At 37.8% G+C, this 25,191-nt stretch overlaps 1 protein-coding gene across 1 annotated transcript in view; it reads right to left on the reverse strand.

Annotated features, from left to right (window-relative positions):
* Itga4 (integrin subunit alpha 4) overlaps window positions 1-25,191 on the reverse strand; it is a 69,979-nt gene that overhangs the window by 23,503 nt on the left and 21,285 nt on the right. Inside the window, 10 exon segments of the mRNA XM_051167127.1 lie at window positions 396-545; window positions 10,319-10,473; window positions 13,481-13,635; window positions 14,000-14,045; window positions 14,770-14,860; window positions 17,207-17,301; window positions 19,716-19,827; window positions 23,047-23,184; window positions 23,275-23,337; window positions 24,037-24,122. Coding sequence (XP_051023084.1) covers window positions 396-545; window positions 10,319-10,473; window positions 13,481-13,635; window positions 14,000-14,045; window positions 14,770-14,860; window positions 17,207-17,301; window positions 19,716-19,827; window positions 23,047-23,184; window positions 23,275-23,337; window positions 24,037-24,122 — 1,091 coding nt within the window.

A 25,191-nucleotide genomic window follows, 5' to 3' on the forward strand; every position in this document is an offset into this window, starting at 1 on the left:
CTCATTTGATCAAGCATTCTAGACCAGACAGTAGTGACCCTGAGCTCAAGAGCTAACATGCTCTACAGCAGTTTTGGGTGGACAGGATATAAACTAGACCTCTAACTGTCCTCTCCATATTTGATATTCTGTCTGCCATTAGTGCTTGCTTTGATGAGCACCAGAGCATCTTATTAACTATGTCTATGCTGTTAAGACAGTTAAGGTCTCCACACTGAGACTGCATGACTAAATGTATTGTCAAGGAAACTGAAATAATTGAGAGCAATTTAGAAAAACATAGCAGTTTACCGGCCAGGATGCAAGGTTCATCTTAAAATACAGTTGTTGTTGAGATGTGGTTAAAAATTTCAATCATGTTACATAATGGCTTAAATACAAGAAAACACTCATACCGTTTTTCTAATCATGTCTTTTTCTTTCTTCTGCTGAAGGATTGGCTGAAGTGGGGGGAATTCCTTTGTGTTTCGTTTGGTGATCATATGATGCCCGAGGTGGTAAGTGGCCTCCACCTGAATAGGGGTCAGGATGTCTCGCACATCTTTCTAAGGAAATTGAAAGCCATATGTACAAATAAAAACAGCAATGAATAAAAAAGATACACAAAATTCTTTCCTTCTAAAAGGCCAAACAGCAAAGCAGTGGTGGTACACGCCTTTAATCACAGCACAGGAGGCAGAGGCAGGCTGACCTCAGTGAGGTCAAGGCCAGCCTGGCCTACAGAGTGAGTGCAGGGCACCCATGACTATACAGTGAAACCCTGTCTTGAAAAACTAACAACAATAACAACAACACCAAGCAAAACACAAGGACACGAACAAAACCCCCCCATGTTTTAGCAGAATCACTGCAAAAAACTTGGAGTGTGTTCTTTTTGCACTACAGAAATGCCCCTGTTGCTTGCGACAACACAAAGAGTATAAAAGGGACAACTATTACCATCTGATAATGTTTGCAAAAGTCTGCATTTCAGCTCTTTCCTTTCATGCTATTTTCTACAATTCTTGTAGCTTGGTACAATAATATATACATTTTTCATTTATACACTCAATAAATTAATAATTTCAAAGACTTCCTCAATACTTTTACTCCATTTAATAATTCCCTTTATGATTGTAAAAAAAATAATGTTGCTTAATAAGATCTCTTCAAATCTGAGAATACATTGTATTCAGTTTTATTCGTTCAACTTCGTTTTTATTATGAAGTTTTCTTTTTTTGTTATTTATCATAATGACCTTTTCCCCCTTATATTATTTATAACCATGACTGGTAATATAGGAAAGATGTTAGCTTTGGATTTCTAAGTTTATTGAATTTTCTTACTTTGACAGTTTTATTGTTTGCTATGCTATTATGACTCTCTCTCTCTCTCTCTCTCTCTCTCTCTCTCTCTCTCTCTCTCACACACACACACACACACACACACACGAGTCCATAGATTTATTTATGTCACACATCAGTGGTAACCATTAAGAAATACATTCTGCTTTGAAAAGAGTTTGTTATATGTAGTGTCTTCTTGATCTCTATAAAGCAGTCCCATATCCTTATGATCATGTGGTCAAAAACACATTTTTTAATGATTAGTTTTTTACATTCATCTTACTATGTCTCCAGTGACACACATCATGTGTTTATTCCAATACATTATCAGTTCCTTAATTTTAACCTTTATTTCTACGAGCATGGATTAGTTTTATCTCTTTTAGGACTATTTCCCATGAACTTAAAATATTTTTATTATATTTGAATTTGATTATTTACTAATCTCTTCATTAAAATCCTGTCATTTTAGTATCAAAATTATTTCCTGACACACGTACAAATTGAAATAATTTAATCAATCAGAAATAACCTGAAAGCATTCCAGATTCAATTAAATCAGCACTACAGTAGATCCAGAAGTTGTTCAGAAGTCGGAACACGAGCGTGAGGTAAAACATGAAGCATGGTGAAACTTACTCAAGATCCACTAGACAAAAACGAAACATCTGAAGTACAGGGATCGATAGATTTCCCTTTCTTTTTGTCTGGGGACACTAATGTGATTTTACTAACAAAGGTCAACAGAGGTCAACCAAGCATTATGTGAAATAAAACATGTTAAAGACCAATGCACATGCACATGTCAAGCACAGGGGCTAACATTAGAATGACCTCAGACTTTGAGCGGACCAGTTACATTCAACAAATACAGACCACAAGCGCAAGGACCACTGTGGATGCTCTATGGGTCTCCACTTTTCCTGGCATCAGAATTGTCATTATAGCTAGAAGATAGTTTGAAGAACTGGCCACAGGCTTCCAGTGTCTACCATCATATGAACCATTTAAGTGTCAAGCCCAGCTTGACTCAACATTACTATGTTCTTCAATTTACAAGTTCCATTTTAAACAATACATTCAACACATTTCTTCTGGACTATTAAATTAACTCAACTGTTTTTCACCCAAGACAGACAGATGATCTGTCACATCCTTGAATGGCTCCAACGATAGATATTATTCTGGCAGCATGATGGAATGAAGAAAAAATAGACACACAGACATATATAGAGAGAAGCTAGGATCAGGTGGGCTATGCACACTCTGATAGAGTCAGTGCCAACTGCCTCGGTGCATTTATTATGTACAGCACAGGCGTTAACTTGTCTCAGTCAGAGGTCTCTACAAGCCAGAAGTCTCATGCTGTAACCATCTGAGAGGAGGAAGCTGCTGTTGCTAGTTTTTACATACACTGGTCAATTGTTCATAAATATTCATACTTGCACACACTGTCAGCATTTGCACTTGGACAAGAGGAAGCCTTTACAAGTTCCAAGCCTGATTCATACGGGTAATGCTTTGACATCCTTGTGGGAATGAGGCATTGGACCCTTAGCATGGCTGTGCCCATGTCCACAATATATATATGCACTCAAGAGTCCACCTGCCCTTCACACATTCCCTCATAGTTTCCTTGTCTCCTCCGTCAACCTAAGCTAGAATCTTGCATCTGAGTTCCTTATAGAAGAAACACAATTCTCCTACTGAGCAACATCAGTGGTCCAGGTTTTATTTATCTCTGATCATTTCACTATTGGAACATGGCTTACAGATAACTTCCTAAAAACAAAAGACTTGATTTTAATGAGCTTGCAATCATAATCCTTAATGGGAAGGGGGAACCCTATTGTAGATAATTGCTGTGTTGTTCACATGATAAAATCAATCTAATAAACTTATAAAGGTGGGACATACTACATAAAGATTAGCGTTTATTCAATGTCCCTTTCATCGTTATAAATAGAAAGGATATGACTATTTCTTCTTTTATTCACATTATGGATATTCATATGTCATCCTTATAAATATCTGGTCTAGAGGTAAAAAATTAGTGTTTAAATCATGAATCTGTTAGGTGCAATACGAGAGGTAGAACTACTGTCTATATAACTGGAAAAAGTATGCAAAACCCTGGCCACAGCATTCCCGGTTAAAGCCTCAATTTTTAAAAAAGGTATCTGAATTGACAAGCAATCATATGATGCTCAAGCCGTCTAAAGCAGGAGTTAGATGTGAGATGTAATAGGCGACTCATGGTAGCTATGTCTCCTGATGTCATGCAGCTCCTTGGTTAAATAGCCTCCATGACAGAGATGGCTTGTTAGCGCTGTATCAGAACTGGGGTTGCAGGGTATTTTCCTACATATGTGCAGCAAGGAAGTGTCTTTACCTTGAAAGGACTTCTGCTTCATTATAATGTCATTAATGTTGTGGTTTTGATGTCTAAGAGGGGCTTTTAGAGGATCATGGGAAAATATTCACAAGGGCAACCTGGCCCACCATGATTTGTGATGGGAAAAGAGTTACTTACTTCACTCTTGAGTATGCCACCCATCTCATAAATATTCATAAAAAGCTTCCTAAAAATCCACAATGCAGAATCCACTGGGTCATTAACCCTCCTTTGGGGAGCTTTCTTTGATCTCTCTCTGGAGTGAATATTTTACTTTATTCTACTTAAACTATCTCTGCTCTCAGCTGAATTATTTGCTTCAAGAAGACAAGAACCTAGAGACGCTATCACAGGTCCATTGCCATCTGTGTGACTTTGGCCTGTCATTCACTCAGTTTGTTTTGTGACACTATCTGAAAATAACAATGGAAATGATAGTGGTGATGTCTACATACCGCTGGGATGGTTAGATGGCATAATGTACGCAAAATACCCAGAGGTTAAGATATTTTATATATATATATATATATATATATATATATATATATATATATATATATATATATATATAAAACTTCAAATGTAGCTCCATGTTACCCAATCAGATGCTGAAATTTAGTTTGAGAAGTACTGAGAAACATTTGGAGGCATAAGAAAGTAGGAGTTCTGTCACTCAAAGAACATTAAATAGAAAATCGTGTTGTAGCAAGTATTGGGTTTACAGTGATCAGTGGCACTTGAAAGAGCCAGAGCTGAACTACAGTGTTCAAGAGACCAGCTTACTTTTTTACTCCTTTATCTCCAGATGTCATTTATTAAATTACTTAGTAAGTGATCATCTCCACAGGAAACCTTGACCATACCGGAATGCTGCAAATCAAAGCCCAAATCCCAAGTTATCAACTTGTGAAAATGGAACAGCTTGAACCCTGAGTATTACAATAGCAAACTTGATTAAATTATTCCCTGGGCATGGGAACTAGACAGCCACTGACTGTCCCTCCACATGTCCACTGTTTTAATTCTTCTCAACAAGCTTGCTTTGACCAAGTCACATGTTACTTAATTCATACGAATTTTCCACAAGGTCTTCTCTACATCTGGTGTGTATTACTTTCATTATCCCAATTAGCTATCAATTATGCTTTTCTCACACTATGTGGAATATACATGTGCTTTTCTAAGAAAATCACACACTTGTTTAACTTTATCAGCTCCACCTAAAGGCAGAAATCTAAAACATTAAAAATGTCTTTGAGTGACAGAGTAAGTATTCAGGAGAAGAAACATAGACTTGCTTAAGAGTTTATATATGAAATGACATATGCTATTATATTAAAAAATAACAAAAATTCTACATCATAATTTTATCTGAATTTTCAAAAGATAGTACCCACAAGAACGCAAATTAACTTATGCCTAAAATTAGACAATGTTTGTATTCTTTCTCTTTCATAGAACTCTGTATGTCAGACCAACTTGAGAACTAAACTATAGGTCCATACTTGCTACTAGAGGAATTGTTAAAAAATAGAGCTGATCAGAATGTGAGGTTAAACATTATGTCAAGGCATAAACATTTAAAGATATTTACTCATGGGTCCACCAGGCACACAAGAGTCTTAAAGATGCAGCATCAAGTTAGTAATTCTATCACAGACCGTCAACCGTGCATCCGCAAAGACGTGTAGGGATCATTATTGCCATGTATTCACGCACATGTGCAGAGCAAGGAGGCCATGTTAGGAGCACTGAAGAGGGCTATGAGAAACTTTAAAAAAATAATGCCTTTATTGAGATACAGTTCGCATGCCATGCGAATCACCCTATAAAGTGGAAAAAAATCTTTGGCTTTTAGCATATTCAGAGCAATACAACCGCTGCCACAAAAAATTAGGCAATTTTCATCAGGCCCCCGAAACCCGCGCTATCTTTCCTCAGTTGTTTCCCACTCAACCCTCAGCTGCCACACAAGTCTACATTAGAAAAATTCTAAACGAGGAATATGATACTGATGTTCTTGAAATATTCTGGGGCACAAATGTGGGGTTTAGAAGACCAAGACATAAACTGAGTATGAGCAAGTGCCAATATGGGAAATTATAATTACTTTGTAAGTTCAAGTGTACATGATAGAAAACTGTCAGTCACCTGGCACTACAGCGTTCAGAGAAAAGACATAAAAGCCGAGATTCCAATTTTCCCTTATAGGAATATTTTTAAAAGCACAGAGAATACAGCATATAGAAACTTGTTAAATATTTATCGATTTTGTGGCCTTTGTTATAACAAGAGTAACAAAACCAGAATTATTTGAAAGATAATATCCTCTTTCAGCATCCCCACAAATCTATTAAGGAATTAGCTTGAGTTACAGCACTCAGCTGCAACTAGAATGCCACAGTATCATGATGGTTATGCAGTTTGCTGGCACCCAGCCTTAGAGCAGAAATGTGCTGATATATAAACCAGCTAATGGTCTTCTGTGCTTGAAAACTAACTTCTTCGAAAATAGCACTTCATTAAGTTATGCACATGTGTTGCTCAAAAATGTAGGCAAATTAGACACATAATACAAAAAAAATGCACTAATTCTTAAAATAGTAACTATAATAATAAGATAAAGTTTAGAAGTTATGTAAAGACTTTCATAACAATTTAAAACCAAAATTTAAAAAATATGAGAACTTAAGGTATTATGATTTAGATCTTATGTCCCTTAAAGTCCTATTTGTTAGGTTTGGTCTTTAAGGCAGCAATGTACAAAGGTGGTGTGTCTGGAATGAAATTGTGTCCTGTAGGCTCGGATCCCACCAGCAGGTTAATCTTTATAGTTCCCTGTTTTAATGAGGTACTTGGAGATAGTGGAAACTGAACTGATGGGCCTTAATTCAAAGGGGGAGGGTTCCTGGCCCTATATTGTTTCCAGACTCTTCCCCTAACTCCTTCTTGGCTAGCAAGAGGCTCTCTGTTTTTCATGGGTCCTTGTGAGGGGAGCAATTTACACTCCTATTCCACCAAAATGCTCTGTTTCATTTTTTTAAAAAATGGAGCTGGACAACCATGGAATGAAATCTCTGAAACCATAAGCCAAAAGAAGTTTTTCTTCATATAAGTTGATCCATCTCAGGTATTTTGTTACAGAAACAGAAAGCTAGCACAATCTAGTACATACGTAGGCAGGCTGATTTCATGAGCTTAATAGAGCATCTTACTGTTACAGCACTGAATTACTGGATCTCACGATATTGATGGAGACAGGCATTCCTGTTGCCCCTCCTCCTGTATAGATTAGTATATGCCAACAATTAACTGATAGTTATTTGAGAAGTTAAATATGTCTCCATCTCAGCAACTTTACAACTGAACAATAGAATGTTCCAAGTAAAAATTGTTTCTCAGTATTTTTTTCTGAATTAATAGAAATGATGTGTGTAGTTGCTTGGGCTAACCAGCCTGTACTCATCTTGATAACTCTCTTTCTGGTGTCTGATATAGTATCTGTTAGTAAATGGCGTAGACTTTGTGTCTTCAACCATCTCTGATAGAAACATCATGCTGACCTTGTGAAATCAGTAGGATTTTTCTTTGTCAATGCTGGCAGCCGATGATCCATCAATAGTCTTGTCAGAGCAGCCAGAGTGGATTTCATACCCAAGTCATATACACTCAGCTCAGATCCTGCACTAAATCTCCATCTCACATAGGGAAAACCCTACAGATCCCATCAGGTCTACCTGCAAGTATTCCATCTCTACTGCACATTTCTTTAGTCAACCTCACCTCTTCATTGTCCCTGAAAACAATCTGCCACCCTTTTGTCCTGAAGCACCTTACCTAGTTACTAGAACCTCTGCTCCTATATCTGAGATTCTCAAAATTTAGTTCCCAAGCCAGCCTCTGCCAGGACCCTGGCAGAATGGTAAATTTACATGTCTTTTGCAAGCCCCTGCAGTCAATGACTCTAGCTACATACAGTCTAGCATGTTCTGTCTGAGAAGTCCTATGGGTGATGCTGTTTACTCTGAGGTTGGGAGCCACTGCCTTGCACTTTTTGTATGGGAAATAGCCTCACTCCTTCAGAGACTTAATGTCACCTCACTCCTTCAGAGACTTAATGTCACCTTCTAAATGAGCCCTGCTCTCATTTGTATTGCACCCTATTTATTTGCACCTGCCCATCCAGCACCCCACTCTTCTGAATTCTGTCACGCCTTCATATGTTTTCCCTTGTCTGTACGATCTTCTAGAATACTTAAGGCTTCTTTTTCAGCATGTTTTTATCTATTACCACTAGCCTAGAAACTACATAAAGGTAGTGATCTTGTTAGTTTACATTTATAGATACTGTGTAACTGTCCCAAACAGAATCTGACACAATGTATTTAATAAGTGCTCAGAGAATTTAGTGAAAGAGCCAATTGAGATTTAACTTGTATCCCCTCAGCAGGGAGTCCTCTGAATGCTGAGGGTCCTGGGCCTGAATATAGTACTTAATTTGTTTTTATTTCTCTCTGTCTCTCTCTCTCTCTCTCTCTCTCTCTCTCTCTCTCTCTCTCTCTCTCTCTCTCTCTCTCTCTCTCCCCCCCCCCCCTTCTTCTCTGTGACATGTGTGTGGCAGTCATAGAAGCCCAGAAAAGGTCAGATCCCCTGAAAGTAGAGTTAAAGGGGGTTGTGAGCTGATTAATGTGTGTGTTAGGAACTAAACTCTGGTCCTTCAGAATATCAACAAGGTTAACAAGTTGAGTCACCTCACCAGCACCCCTGAATACAACATCAAGAAATGTCACCACTTTTCATTATGAAGGGTTCTGGGTCAGATGCATACATTTACGATACTGGACATCTTTCACAGAACTCAAGGACTAGCCAGCCAACCTGGACCACTGCCCATCTTCTCTACTTTATTAGGAAGAGAGAGAGGAAGGGGATTTCGGGGTGCTCTTTTGTACTTTCAACTGTGAAAAATCAGAACAATAATGTCTCCTAACGGTGTGGGCAAAACTATACAGTCAGGGGTGGGAAGCTGCAGTTTTTGACTCCCTTCTGAAGTGATAGCTACAGCTCCTTGGCAGAACTCAAAGCTACAGCTGCTTTCTGGTGGTTTCTATATCTTCCCTGAGTTTGTTGTAAATGAAGCTTGACATTGCCTATGTAACTTAGGAAAGAAAAAAAAAAAGGCATTGGAGCAAATAGTGACTTTTTAAAGCCCTGCAGGGTACGCAGGGTTCAACTACAGTTGAACGTTCACTCTAGTATGGTACTTGGAATGCAGTTGAATGCTAGAGAGTCTGCCTAGCAGACTGCCATTGCTCTCCAGCCTTGCAATGATGATGGTGGTGGTGGTGATGAAGAAATAATAGAACATGCATCATAGGACCTAAAGTCAACAGTGCACCCCATTATCATGAAAGCCATGACACCTCTGTGAGGATACATCCAACAGGGCATGGAAACCTCTGCTAAGTTGTAATTCTACTCCAAATCGCTCTGAAGACCATGTACAATTTGACGATCCCATCCTTTAGTCATAGGAGCAGTACCAGGAAACGGGACGAAATAAACCAAAGCCAATTTTCTGCTATTTTTACAACTTAAACGCAACTGTTTCCTTGAGAACATTTAATGCCGGTCCTTATGTTGCCCTGAAAATGGCCTCATCCATTCTCTCTGTAATCGACTAATATAAGTCAAAACACATCTGTGAAGGAAGAAAATAAAAAAACCTCTCGAATCCCTACCACATAACTGATGGCTACACTAATATAGTTCTATGTCTTTAGCTCTGAACCATCTAATAGCTTTATTTTAGTACAATACACCCAGTTCAGGGAGATGGGAAACCGGCTTGGGTATTAGTGCTCATCACAGCACCAGTCCTGAAGCCTGTTTACCTTTTCCTGGAATAAGTAGCTAAGGGAAAATTAAGTTCTAAGCTGAGGTTACTATTTCAAATCCCAGAAAGGGCTCCTAAGGACCGGTTGGCTTTCTTGTGACAATAGATTTTTCTGATGAAGTACATGGTTCCCTAGTGAAAAAGAACCTGGCAAGGTTTCATATGCTAAAATTTAACCAATGTGTGGAGCACGATTCTCGGTTTGGGAATGAGTGTTTTGATAAAAGAAATATAAGATTCACTGTGCTTTGGCAGGGTAGCCCCCAAATCATCGTAAGAGCTGTGGGTCACAAATGAGCCTCACCAGGCCACAACTGCAGAAGCTCCCACTGACACCCCAGGGAAGCTGCAGCAGAGACAAAGGAGCTGAATGCATTCATGCTGATCTCTACCTAGCTGGGGTCATGGAAAGCCAGCCACCATCCCCACTGCCCCAGCACCCCAAATGCATCCAGCAGTTTGGTACCCAGCAGGTTCATTTCCAAGCAAGTGGAAGAAGAACAGGGAAATAGAGATTGGTGGAAGGGCAAGGTGAGAGGAAGATAAAGACACATCAGGAAGTGGACTTTACATTCTCCAGGCTGATACTGCCTGATGCTTTGACTGGGAAGGAAGCTAAAAGTCCATAAGCACACAGTAAGCTGCCACTGCTGCAGGGACAATATGGATGCCTATATTTCATATTAAGTAGCTTCCCTTACCCTCATGAATGCCTGGTGTGTCCTACAGTTCCTTTCATTGCTTGAAACTCGTATGCTTCCTGTGATCATGTCAGAAGTCCCATTGGAGAAGAAGTAAAATCTTGACGGAGATTCTGCCTTCCTGTGCACATCCAAGGTCACGTTGTAAAACAAAACTGCACAAACAGAGAGAAAACCATGGTTGGCATCCGTGCTTAAGGCGCTGAGGTATTAGCAGTTATATCCCATGCTGGAAATGCCTCACATTTGTCCCTCATATTCTTTTTAAACAGGTAAACTGAAGTATGAAAAAAGGAGATTAAAATATAACTTCCATGTTATTTTTAATACAATTTGTATTTTATTATACAATTTTATTAAAAATAATTTTATTATTTTATTTGTATTTGATTATACAATTTTATTAAAAAATAAAAATTTTATTAAAAAATAAAAATGATTTATTAACTTCTTTCTAAGTTTCCATTACTAACATCTTTAGTTATTTTTTTAATCCTTCTGTATATAAGTATGTGAAAAACACTCCATCAAAATCATTACTAACAACACAAGTCTTTGAAGTCCCTTTTGTCTACACAGAGCCTGGTGACAGACATAGACAGATACCTGAGCTCCAACATGGCTCAGGATGAATCCAACTTGTGAGATGACATGACTAACATCAAACATAGTAAGGTTCACTCATTGCTTTGCTTCTTATTTGAAAGCTTGATATGTTTGCTTAATTTCCTATATAAAATGATCAGACTGGTCATAAGCCAAATCCTTTATAAAATGGTTTACTGAAAATGTACCTTCCTTTCAGCCCAGTCTCCAACTACTCATCTGTTATAGCTTTACTGCTCATAGTTTGACCCTCTATAATTATTCTGTGCAAAAAGAAAAAAATACATAAACGATCTCTTGACTATTCTAGTGGTCTGGAGGGGTTGATTTCAAATCTGGCACAGTCAAAATTTAACTGAAAAAAAAAAAAAGAAAAACAAAACAAGATCCTCAGATCAGGAAAAAAAGAATGAAGGATTTAAAAAGCCATAAAATTATCAATGTAGATTATTTAAAGGAAGTAAGCCTCACTTCCTGAATCTAAATGTGTTTTTACAAGTGAGTTAAGCACAGAGCTTCTCTGAGTTGCCCTCCCTGCATAGGAGCAATGACATGTTAATGAAGTTTTAAGATTTATATAATTTCTACAACATTAATTTGTATTTTAAGAGAAACACTTTTCTGAAGATATTTTACTCAAAGCAGAAGCATAAAACCCATGTTACTCTTACATTTATTTTTAAATGAATATTTCAACCATCACTTAATTAATTTTATTTCATTTCATTCAGAAAATAAAGGCCAAATCGACTGATTTCAACATCACAATAATCTTAATTTAGTAACCTGGAGAGCAAGAGTGAGTGGGGCAATCGAAGTAGCCATCTTCAAATTCATCACCTAAGTCCAAATGAAAGATAAAGAAGAAGAGGGAAAGAAAAATCTACCCCCAGGCGTGGTGGCGCACACCTATAATCCCAGAACTCAGGGAGGCAGAAGCAGGTGGATCTCTGTAAATTCTGGGCCAGCCTGGTCTACAAAGTGAGTCCAGGACAGGACAGACTACACTGAGAAACCCTGTTTTGAAAACCCAAAAAGCAAGTAAGCAAGCAAGCAAACCTATTTCCATCAAGAGGCAGATGTATTGGCTTCATCAAACAAACCTACCATGTGGGTTATTTTTAACATGGAGTCCTTTGATAACACTTTTAGAGCATGTTTCATAAGAACATTGTGGTTATTTATAGTTAATATAGTCATTTTCAGATTTAAGAAAAAATATGTTACAATGGAGTTGGAAGAAGAAGGAAGCAGCCACATCCACTCACGTGTATCTTTCAGATAAGCCATCAGCTTTTCTCTGCTAATGTGTAATTCACTCTGGGGTCACACTCCCCAGGTGCCAATAACCAGTGAGGGTTTGCCCGTCTTATTACTTCAGCTCCGGCCAGGGCTTTCCAGGAGCATTATTAAAAATGAGTCTCATAAAGCACAGATGCCGGGTTCATTCTGCCCATTATATAACAAAATTATTCAGACTGGAACCTCTATTATACGTCCAAAGTTTGGCTCAATAAGTAATTGACAGCCTCTGTAATCTTATATAACAGCAGCCTATGAAGTTATTGCACAATCAATTTCATAAGTGACTACCATCCAAATGATAATGTCAGGTACATGTATGACTTACTGTGGGACATTTTTATTAGTAGCTAACTCTCTCTCTCTCTCTCTCTCTCTCTCTCTCTCCTCGCTCTCTCTCTGTGTGTGTGTGTGTGTGTGTGTGTGTGTGTGTGTGTAGGACTTTGAATTAATTACCCACTTGGATGAGCCACATCAATGCTACATTCTCTATGGCAGACAATTAAGAGTTCCTTATATATAGAACATAGACACAGTTTTCAGAGATGACGGTGACAACACACTATATATTATATGTATACATTATATATATGTGTCTGTGTGTATATATATATATATGTATATATATACATATATATATACATATATATATATATATATATATATATATATATATATATATATATATATATATAAATCCAGGTCTACTCCCCAGATAAGCTTCTCCAATTACCCCAATATGACAGTGTGTACTTTACAAAATGATCTTGTGCTTCTCACTCCTTTCTACCTAAACTAGCTCAGCTTCAGGTTTGAAGAGCTCAGTGGGCCTGAGGATGAATTTAGCGGTGTAACACCTGTCCAGGATCCCTGAGGCTCTAGGTTCCCTCTCTGTTACTGTTTAAACAGCAGCAATAACAATGGAAACATCTCAAAAGGAGCCCTGTAAAGCAGAGGAGCCGTGGTGCCTTCTTCTGATTCTCAGGATTTCACAGGTTAGGCACAGAGAGTTCACCGTACACTAATGCAGCAAGTGATGCCCCAGGATCTGCCTCCTGACATAAACACTAATTCCATTTTGCCCCAGATACTGGTTAGGACCACTTGAGATTCAAAAAGGCAGACAAGAAGTGTACATCTAAAGATTATTCTGTTCTCCTCCAAGGAAATGTCAAATGCTCATAGCAACAATCAATAGGAGCTCACAACTGACTCCCAGATTAAAGAATGGTGTACACTCAAATGCACACTTACCGATGTAGCCTGGGACCTCTTTGCCTTTATATGAGAAACACAGTGTTAGGTCCATGCATACAGAAGGAAGTCCATTCTCAATACAGTCAAATTTTGTTCTATTTACTGACTCAGGATGGCTTAAAGATGCTTCAACAATCACTACAGGCCTTGTCCTAAAAGAAAATAAATTTATTAATATTAATTATAGAATTATTTTACCTTAAGGCAATGATGACACCTGTTCCTGACAACCAAGCAATGCCATTGAAATTCCTACACAATGATATGGGCATATATGCTTCATTATAGTTTGTGTACAGATCAAGAGAAGTTTTCATTTAAATTATAAAACCATTAGTCTGTCTGATGATCTGTTTAATTATATATAGGCAAGGTGAGAAACATACCCCCAAGTTTAATAATAAAACTTCTGGATACCAAATGGAGCATCAAAATGGCCACTGCTCTCAAAGCCTCCCTCCTGCTAGCTACAATTAGTCCCAGTGCTCATTAAGCAGTGAAACCCATCCACCTCACCTTAGCAACACTGCAGAATCAGACTGAAAAGCACCAACCGCTACATCTGGAGGGTGAAAAACAACGGGGTAGATTAATGATCACTGTTAGATAAAGAGAGTTACTTTTTTTCTTTTTTAAAATATATTTTATTAATTTATTCATATTACATCTCAATTGTTATCCCATCCCTTGTATCCTCCCTTTCCTCCTTGCAGCCACAAATATCATCTCTTGACTATCAAGACGGCATTTACAGAAAACTAACTGGACAAGGCAAGGTGGCATCCTCGGGTCCCTGTCCCCATTTGTGGGACTATAGTCACTCAGAAATAGCAGCAGCAATCCTTTCACAGGAAAGCAAAGACACTGCATCCTGGACACTCACAGTCGGGCTGCCGGACAACATGCAGTGCTCTGAGTTAGATACGTTCACCCAGAAGGTTCCTTTCACATCTCTCCAAACAGATTTCTCCTTTCTTTTCATCACAAAGTTGATTGATTTCTTAGGTACTACTTTTTTTTATCTCGAGAACAAGGGCTCTACCGTTGAGCCACTAACAGTGTAAAATTGATGAACTAATAACCTGATCATTTCAGGCCCAGCTTCAAACTTTAAAAATGCAATACAATACAATAAGGAGTAACTGTCACATTGTTTTTCCATGTTCACAGAAAAGCAGTATCCACAAAAGGGCTTGTTGTTGTTGTTGTTGTTGTTGTTGTGGTGGTGGTGGTGGTGGTGGTGGTGGTTGTGGTGGTTCCTGAAACTGGGCATAGTATCTACTCACCAATATAGCCATTGTTGTCTGCGTCAATTTGTCCTGAGATAGACTGCCCAAACATCCTTAGTGATTTGCTGATTTGAAGTCCTTCAATTCTCTGGGGAAAAGGGTGTATGTTTGTGTGTGAATTTAATAGGAAAGTTATTGAATATCCAGCATTTCTAAGATACTAGCTTAGTGAAACAAAGGGTCTTCTGAGGCTTGCCTTACTTAGCACATTGACTAACAAAAGGAATTCTATATAAATCAAACACTTTAAGAGAGGCAAAATTCCCCACCTAGAAATAGACCTGGAATCTATATTGTTTCTAAAAACATATGTTGCAAAAAAGGCAATATTTTACAGCATAGTTTTTAGTTTTTCCAAAATAATTCTTATTCAATGCCTTTGATTTTTTTTAAAGTTCTGCACTTACTTCCATAGCCAACATTAATAAATAAATGAGTACTTTGAAAATACAATGTCTATTATTATTTCTTAGTTCTTATTATTCAGGTTAATGATGAAAGTCTAGAGGTTTAGACAGATTACTTCTCACAATTTAAGAACAGTCCAAGTCATCAGGTGCTCCACCTACTTAATTTCATGTCCACACACTGAATTAGAAATACATAAATGCGGTTCTGTTCACAGAAAGAATCTTTTACGTGATATATATTTATATATATATATATAAATTTAGAGGGTCATTTGCCCACTTTTGGCCTCAACAAAATAATCTATTTTTATGCACTGAAATGCCCTGAGTCTTCAAGATATAGAACTGAAATGAGAGTTTTGTCACGAAGTTGTATAGAACAAAAAGTAGATTAGTGAATCTACTCCTCACTTAATGCCTCAATTGTCACTCACAAGGTTATTTTTAATTCTCTGGGATAGAATTTTGTATATAGATGCAAAATAAGTTTATTTCTAGATATAGTGCTGTAGAATTCAAATGTAAGTTTATTCTTCACACATGTATTTCTACTCTAATATGAGGAATTGTACCCATATAACTAAATTATAATACAAGGTTTACTTCCAATACTTTGAAAGTGCTATTGCAGGCTGTTTAGGACAAATGAGGTATAGCTGATCAAATCATGGTCATGTCAATCAGTAGTCTACTTTTATCACAAGAATATACATCTTAGGTGAAGAAGATAGATATGATTCTATAGAAAGATAAGGTAGGATAGTTAGATAAGGTTTTCAAAAACCTCAGAGACATGCAGAATGTGGCATTTAAATGTTTTTATTATTTTAAAGATTCACTGACAATGAGACAGGTTAACTTCTGGCAACACTCAGCTACCTCAAAGAGGATGATGAGCATCAAAGAACCTCTTTATGAAGATGGCTTCAAATGTGGCAAACGAGCCACTGGGCAAAAGGTCCTCATTTCTACCACAGACACAATTCTGGCTAAAAAAGGGCAAGCTTGGATGTAGACAGAGTCGACAGCCAAACTCTGCCAAGACAGGGTAAGCAAGTCCTCAATAGTTCCTGCCTCACAAATACGTCTCTCAGATATATTCGGCCAGAAGGCTGAATAAGATGCTCCAACATTACAGAGTTTTGAGTGACTATTCAGGTAGCAAACTGTCTCTGTCATCTTCTCATTTGGAAAGCTACTCCCCTGCACTCCCTGCATACTCAGGTAATCAAGTTTATTCCTTCTTAAGTCTCTGATAGAGTTGAAGACCAGGTAGCTTAGTTTTATAATGTAGCTTAGTTGTTTAGGGGTTAAGATGATTTTAGGTCTAGATAGATGTTTTAAGTTGATAATGACAAGGTGTGCTGGAGAGTTATTTATATTCAGAATTTTAGATGCACCAAGATAGGAAAAATGTTTTCTTGGAGGCTGCCAAATACAAACAGCCAAAACACTAGGAATTTATATAATTCCTGATTGTGTCATGGTTATTTTTGCTATAGGTAGTTTATTGTATATATATATATATATATATATATATATATATATATATATATATATGGAATGATATGAATGCATATGTAAAAAATTAAAACTAAATAAAAAAAAGATGCTATCAGTTTAACTACTATACAAAGAAAGAAACATGGTCTCATTGCACATATGACTTCCTCACTAGCTTTGTAAAGCATGAAGCTTTAGCTGCAAGAAAATACGCTTGGTTTCTAAATGGGCATATTTGGAAAAGTATGGCCATTGCCTCAAGAAAACAGATGTGATATCATACACAGAGACATCTGTAATAGGCTAAAACCAAGAATAAAAATTGAGTTGAACCCTATGGAAATAAATGGTTCAAGGAAAAATTGTCTTCAGAGTCGGTTAAAATAGGACCACTTACCAATATTATATGGTGAAATAAAAGTGTTAAATATTGGAAAGAGAAAAGAAGTCCACATCAGCAGTCAAATGATGAGGGTACTTTAAGCAGCAATGCTTCCCGGGAAGACTGAATGGCATCTTACCTGTGAGTAAGTGGATGAGATCCCATCTACTCGGCCATTGTAAATATAGATAGCACCTTGCAAGTCATTTTCCTGCGGCGCACCAATAGCAACATCTATTGGATTTAAATAGTGGAAACATTAGAAATTCCTGACGCACAGAATGAACTTGGAAAACTAGCCTTCACAATCCTGCATGCATTGCGACATAACATGAAAACTCCCTCTTTGAGGAAACTCAACAACTCTTCCAGAGAAAGTAAAACCCTGACTTCATGTTGTGCATAATAGTCTGTGCATGGAAAATAACAGAGACGATGGCTTTAGAGAGCACTTTTACAATGGTTAAGCATACAGGGCCTCCAGACATAGCTCTCAATACTGACCTCAGCTCTGCTGCTGCTCTTGAACCCCCAGTGTTTAATTTGTGTCTTGTTTCCTCATTCACAGAATGAGTGCACATGAAGACACATGTGCTCAGTATAAAAGGATGCAACACATCAATTGCATACCACAATATTTGGCATGTTATAATATGATATTGTTTTAAGATTATATATATATATATATATATATATATATATATGACATAGTTTTGAGCTTCTAGAATTTTCTACTACTTTGAAATGGATTCTGAATCAGTTCTTTCTCCAGTGTTATGTATTAGAGACACACACACATATAAATAGGGTTTCAGAAAGTGTCCTGTAAAACATTGACAGAATAAATTTATTGTGATTAACATTGAATCATGACACTGGGAGAAAATGTGATGATCTCATGTGAAAAAAAAAAACCCAAGATTAAAAGGCGTGCTGACTAAGACCATCACTTAAGTGACGTAAATACATGTAACATGAAGGAGAAACATAACATTCTACAGCTGTAAGAACAAATCATTGTTATACCACATGATTCTATGTAGGTACATTAGTTATTTTACTAATAAGTACTGTTTTTAAGTATTGTAACTGAAATCTAAAGAGTAGAAAGTTTATTTTCATGATAACACTCATTGTCTGAATTTTTCACAATCACAGTGGTAATTTTGGCTCCTTTTTAATATAAACCATACCCTAAATATCAATGATAGTATCAAGAAGACACAATTCTGAGCCATTAAAATAAACATTGAAAACTTGCTTTCTGAATTGCAGGAAATTACTGCACTCAGGGAAACTGCACACTCTCCTCTCACACATATTCATCATATGTGCACAGTTTTATGAAATAGACTCACTCCAGCAGTAGACCAAGAGGGAACACTTGTAGAGGAAGGTAATTCTACAAAAGTGCTGACAATCCTGAGCAGCATGCATGGTTAAGACAGTGCCATTTATTTAATGCTGTAAACACTTGGGTATCAGCTGATGGGTATCCTCTGCCCCCGTTCTCACAGCTGCCCCTCACCAATGCTGGGACTCTCCCTGGGACCCTTCCAAATCCTGTAGCACAGCAGCAGCTACATTCCTGTCACCAGAGTGTGCTTCTACTTCACAACCAGACTCAGTTGGATTTGGTCAGTTTCTGGACTGTACTAGTAGTTAAATATCATGGTCATATGTTACATACCCCTTATATTTTCTTTCTAAAATTGGTATTTTTTTAAAATAGAAAAATTATGGATATCACAGTTTGATAGCTGTGGTGGGTGTAAATATATTTTTGTTTTGATCCCAAGTGTGGGATGTGAAAGAGACTTCTGTGAGGGCATGTGGTGGTATTTTTCTGCTGGAAACAGACTTTGAGAGAACAGGTGATGTTTGTCCACTAGAAGAGGACACCACTTGTAGGGGGTGTGGTCTTTGCCAACTGATAAACTTCCTAATACAGACTCTGAAAGGATAGACAGACAGACAGATAGATAGATAGATAGATAGATAGATAGATAGATATGCCCAAAACAAGAGGCTGGGCTTTTGGTCTTGGCATCATTTCCTACTCTTCATCGTTCCCCTTTGAGAAGCTCCTAGAGAGAACCTTTCCAGTGAATGCATCAAAGTTCCATCTGCTGCTCTGAGGTCTTGCTGTTGCTCTGGGTTCTGGGGCTGCAGTTGCAGTCACCTTTGCTGAATTGCTGCTTTGCTGTTTAACGTGTGTGCTTGAGTCCTGCTGACTAAGCCATTGGAATTGCTCCAAGGAACTGAGTCTAAAAAGGTCTACTTCTCCTGTTGCCATTAACCTCTTTTCTCTTCTTTCTAGGATAGGAGGGTTGGAAGGGAGGCATAAGCATTAAAGAACCCCAAATTAAGTAGGTTTGGAAAAGTTCAAAGCCTACAGATAGGCATCATTTTTAGAGATGAGTAAAGAATTATGTTACTTATAATAAACGTTTTGAGTAGCACCGCCCTCTAATTAACCTTGATAAAGATCAATTCCTAAGATAACAACATTATAAAAAGCTAAACAGCAGACCATTCTGGCCCACTTTTCAACGGAAAAGCAAAGAGCACAAAACTACAATCACGTCCTCCTCCTTCAACCATTTTGAGTGTGGAAATCAGGTACCAGATTAGAGATTTCTAATTACCTTCAAAGCCATCATTGTCAATGTCACCGAGATTTGCTATGGATTCCCCAAATCGTGCAGCGTATTTGTCACTTCCGAAGAGTACTGTTTCCATTTCATCCATTACAGCTCCCTACGTAGGAACGGAAAGAAAGGTGCTGTTGTAAAGCTCCCTGGCAACTGTACACACGATTTGCTGCTATAATTGGATATGGATTTTTTTCTAATGCATCAAACCAGAGATTGAGCTTCAGTACACACATCTCTGTTCAATTCAATAAATATTTATTAAGTCAGCACATATAATAGCATGATTAGAGCTCAGAGGACATGGGAAATTGTCAAAATCATGATCCCCAGCTTTGAAAATCCAATAAGTCACTTTGATAATTTAATTTAAAAAATATTTATTGAGCTCTTGCTAAAGACAGTGCACTAGGCAGAGTGAGCAGGTGACTAAAGGGGCCAAGGAGGAATACACATATATACGTATGTATCAATCACCCTGTGTCCTCCAGGAACCATGGTGACAAGAAGGGCTTAATACAAGCATGTACATGACTTATGACTACAAATTGCTCTGCACCAATGAGAAGGAAGAAAGATAATCCTAACTGAAACAAAGGAGGAATTCCAACAGGAAGCAGGAAGGAACGATGACCTCAGACAGACTTCATAATGTGACATGCAAGGTGGCTGCTGCAAGGAAGGTGTGGTTTTGAGACACAGAAAAAGTGATCAGCAAAACAGTTACATGTGTAATAGGTGCATGTATAAATATATGTTAATTAACATATTAATTGATATATCATATATAATGAACAAGACAACCAAAGCCAAATTGTTGTCTTACAGTATATAGCAATTGGATTAAAAAGGCCTTTTACTCTTTCTGAGGTGAGCAATAGCAAGCTGTGGAAAGTCTCTGAGAAAAGGAGTGACTTACGCTGCCCTTTGGGAACTTAGCAGCAATGCACTGGCCAACTGCTGTCTCTCAGGCTGAAGCTGAGCTGCTATACATAATACATGTATATTGTATATAAGCTGAGCTGTCTAATAATGCTATGATGAGTTCTGTTCAGCCCAATCCCATGTTTTAGGAACAAATTCCACTTCTATTCATAGCTCACATCCTCTCTTCAGGCAAATCTATTCTTTGTTCCACAATTACACATTCTAAGCTTTGCCAAGAGTCCTTTACCTTTTCTTTAATAAGAGGAAATTCCTATTTCTCTCTCTCTCTCTCTCTCTCTCTCTCTCTCTCTCTCTCTCTCTCTCTCTGAATATTTTGGCCCAAAGTAAACCATGCCTTCTTTGCATGTACTAATCACTTGTCACCTGCCCTTTGCCATGTTGTATTCCAGTGACTTCTCCTTCTCCTGCCATCTCACTCAATCCTGAAATCCAGAGGTAAGAGGCCACAACTGGGATGATTTTCAACTTTTCCCATAGCATTTCCCAGTCTTGACTCTCACTAAGGATCACTTTTTTTTTCCTAAATGAATTACAAATTTGAAATTATCTCTATAGATGCAATCACTACCATCCACACCATGGCATGGGATTAAATCCAAGGACTGAGGAGGGATAAAATGGTGTGGATCCTTAGGAGATGACTAAAGGGGAGTGAGACAGGGAAGACAACCATGTATAACCTCAAGACAATGGCGTTTTAGAAGAGTTTCAAGAGAAGTGAGTGGTGATTGCTCCTGCTCAAGTATCCTGCAGTCATCAAGAATGGCAGCTAAGTGCCCACTGGGGACCTCTGAGAGCTGTTTAGTAGATTAGGTTGAAGCCCAAGTCACACAGGTAAACTTCATTCTTTCAGTCCATTGAAAACAGTTGTGGAGTGCCTGCCTGTCTAGGAGCTGTGAAAAAACAAGGGTAAACACAGCAGATGATTCCTCTCCCATGCTAGCGCAGGCGAGAGCAGATGAGGTACAGAAAATATTATGCTTCTCGGTGGCTAGGGCCATTTCACAGAGTTTAGAAATAGGTTAAATGTGAACAGAGGGAGAGAAATCCACACTGCAGGATTTAAACATGGAAACCAATGACTAAACTGATCCCCGTATTCAACAGCAGTGCTCCTGGATGAGTCAGAGGGAAGGGGCAAGGGTAGCCGAGTGTGTAGGCTCTCCCTTAGCCTTCTTTTTATCTGTTTTCACACAGGGGTGGCCTAAAATTTCAGTGGGGAAAATGTTCCATTACTTTAATGGTAACTCTTACTGATAAACTGTTTTTTAAAAAACATTTCCTTGTTGAGAGAAACATACCAGATATTTGCCACAGGGGGGAAATGAGAGATTCCTGCTAAATAAGTGTCTATAAATACACAGAAGCCCATCTATGAAGGGGAAGTGTTGGACGGGATGTGTGCAGCAACATTGTTTGTACCCTGCTGTTAAGGGGATCTAAGAGATCCCTGTCCAGAGGGCGATATATCCTTTCTACATCAAATTTAATTTAAGGAAAGTGTAGGGAATCCCTGTGTGTGACCCCTCTAGTCTGGATTCAGAACTTTGAGACTCCCCAACCTTCTAAGACACCTTCTCCTTCATATTATATAGTTTAGTTTAACCTTGGAAATGAGCATTTATTAAATTCCCTGACAGTTTTGAATGAGCTAAACCTTGACTAAAAGATACTGTGTCCTAAGAAATGAACCTGTTTTCTTTCAAGCCGGCTTTTGTTTCCAAACCAATGGGCCAAATACTGCTTATGACTTAAAACTGAATGCTACTCAGTAATTATCTAATTAACAGTGGACCCACTTCAGAATAAATGACGCTAATCTCATATTATTTTAAGATATAATACAAATGAACCATGATATTTTACCAACAAAACTTATTTCTATTTTCAAATAAAGAAACTGAAAACATTGAATGCTTCATCTAGTCCTAATAACAAACATTTTATAACTTACTAAATTATATTAGGACAATAATTGTTGGGTTATATAAACATCCATTTTGAATTATTTTCAAAAACCATTCTTCCAATTTTTATTTGTGCCAAAATGAAACTGAAGGAAATGCCAATGGCTGGAGCTGCATCCGTTGACTCTATTGCACCCCAAATCTCATGTTTCAGAAGTAGCTGCTCACTGTCATGTTCTGTTTCATTTTCAGGGCATCAGTACAACAGTAGAAATTTTACTTTGGTCCATCAAACAAGCTTAAGACTATATCTTTGACCTGGCACAATTGCTCAGTGGATAAAACTGCTTCCTGTACAAGTCTGATGATCCTAATCGGATGCCAGGAACACGCAGTAGGAAGGACCTGATAGCTCCCGACCTCCACACATGCACAGATAAGCATGCATGCACATGCGCCGTCATACATACCAAGCCAGAGTTGATGTACACGAATACTCTCCCTTCCTCCCTGATGGTGCTCTGCATGGGAGCCCCAACAAGGAGATCTGAGAAGCCATCGGCATTGAGGTCCACCACACAGACAGAAGCTCCAAAGTATGAGCCAAGCTGTTCCAAAGCAAAGCACACGAGCAATGAGAGCACGCAAGGCTATTCACAGAAGTCCCCCAGTCACCCCAAAGGCAGAAGTGTATTTACCTTTTTACCTTTCATTTCATATATAATGTTCAGTTCCCTTTCATCAATGCTGAGTATATATGCCTGCAATTGGGGAACGAATTCAAAGATGTTTACTTTCTTATCAAAATTTCTCTTTAAAAAAATACAGCTCATAACTTATTGGTTTAATTAAAGCATCAATCTGTAAAACATACAAATGGACAATTGTAAAATATCAAATGTTTAATAAAATTGTTACCACTAAAATTTTTAAGAGTGATATGAATTATTAATATTCATATTAATATGTCTGATTTGCAACACTGTTCTTTAAGGAACTAGCTTTTGGATCCCATATGGAAAGCACAGAATAAAGTTTACCAAAATATGGAGTGCCCAGTGTTCATATGGCAAAGTAGAAAAATCTAGACATAGAAATTTTCTATTCTATTCTTTCTAGTGTGACCATGCAGCATTACCTGCTGTGTCACCTCACTTTTACTAAATAATAAGCAATACATGCATGCTTGGGGACATCTGTAGATAATTATACGTTATAAGCACTTTACTCAGGGCAAAGCCTTGCTTCTTTACAATTCCCCTTTAAAATTTTCCAGCTAAATTTACTTGAGCACTATAAATAAATCTTGAACAAATTCAACTGCTGCAATATACTTCTCATCATCCTAATCTTATATTCATTAAAATGTTTATGGTTTCCCTTTAACTCCTGCTTATCTCATGTAATTTATTCAAGACCTTGTAAAGAAATAAAAAGAGAGAAGAAAAAATGTGTCTTACTTTTCCTATCTGTTCGTGTTGAGGGGCTCCTCCCACGACTTCCATAGTATGTGGACTTTGAAAATGACCGGCTCCAACTGAGTAGCCTTTATAGAAAGAGGGAAATACGTGACACTCACCACAGTGGGTATGTGCTTTTCTAACTCCTTGCAGGAAGTAAAACAAAACTGTTCAAAATGACTACTTTAGAAAAAGCCTCAAAAACTTACATTTAGTTAAAATGGTCAGTGAAGCATTTGTTTGTTTGTTTGTTTCTCCAAACAGGGTTTCTCTATGTAGCCTTGGCTGTTCCTAGACTCACTTTGTAGACCGGACCAGCCTTGGACTCACAGAGATCTGCCTTTCCTTTGCTTTCCCAAGTGCTGGGATTACAGGAGTGCATACTGTGCCCAATGGGTCACTTAAGGAATTTTAACATGTGTATTATAAAAACAATTATATGGGTTCAAGTTTCTAAGCTCTCAATATTGAAAACATGACCTGGACACTTGGTCTGCTATTCCCTGTGCAACAGAATAAACAACTGGTTTTCAGTATCGCGGCCGCAACATCTGAGAGTACGCAAGAACGTTGAAGCTTCCAGATGACAATACTTTCATGTAATCTTTCTATTGACGGACTTTACATAAAAATATTACTTTACGTGATAAAGAGACCTAATATGGTGTCACATTTCCTACGGTACTCAATCACAGGTAAGGGAGTGACCTACGGCCTCTGTGGAATGATATTAAAATACTGCTTGTTTTACTAGTGCCCTCTCTGAGAACAAGATGCTCACATTTAAAGCACATACGGGTTAAACAAACCTTTGTCTTTAAAAAAAAAACCTGCAGAACATATGTAGTTTTTACTGTAAAAGGAAATGATGCAATAAAATTTGTATTTTGTAGAAAGATAGGTGACAAAATATGATGCTTTTGACTTGTGAAATAGCAACAATGAGAAGGGACAATAAAAAAATGTTAAACTCTGAGAAACAATCCAAGATAATATTTAAAAACTAAAATAAACTTCTATAAGGAAAAAGCCAAAATAATTTTTAGAATATAGCTCATAATGTTCTCCTTTATCTGGAATGCTATTTTAAGATCCATTGGTTTCATTTGATAAGCTAAGAATTAACATATATGTGTTCATAGACATGTGTTTAAA

The sequence above is a fragment of the Acomys russatus genome, chromosome 24, assembly GCF_903995435.1.
Source record: "Acomys russatus chromosome 24, mAcoRus1.1, whole genome shotgun sequence".
In the NCBI taxonomy this organism is placed as follows: domain Eukaryota; kingdom Metazoa; phylum Chordata; class Mammalia; order Rodentia; family Muridae; genus Acomys; species Acomys russatus.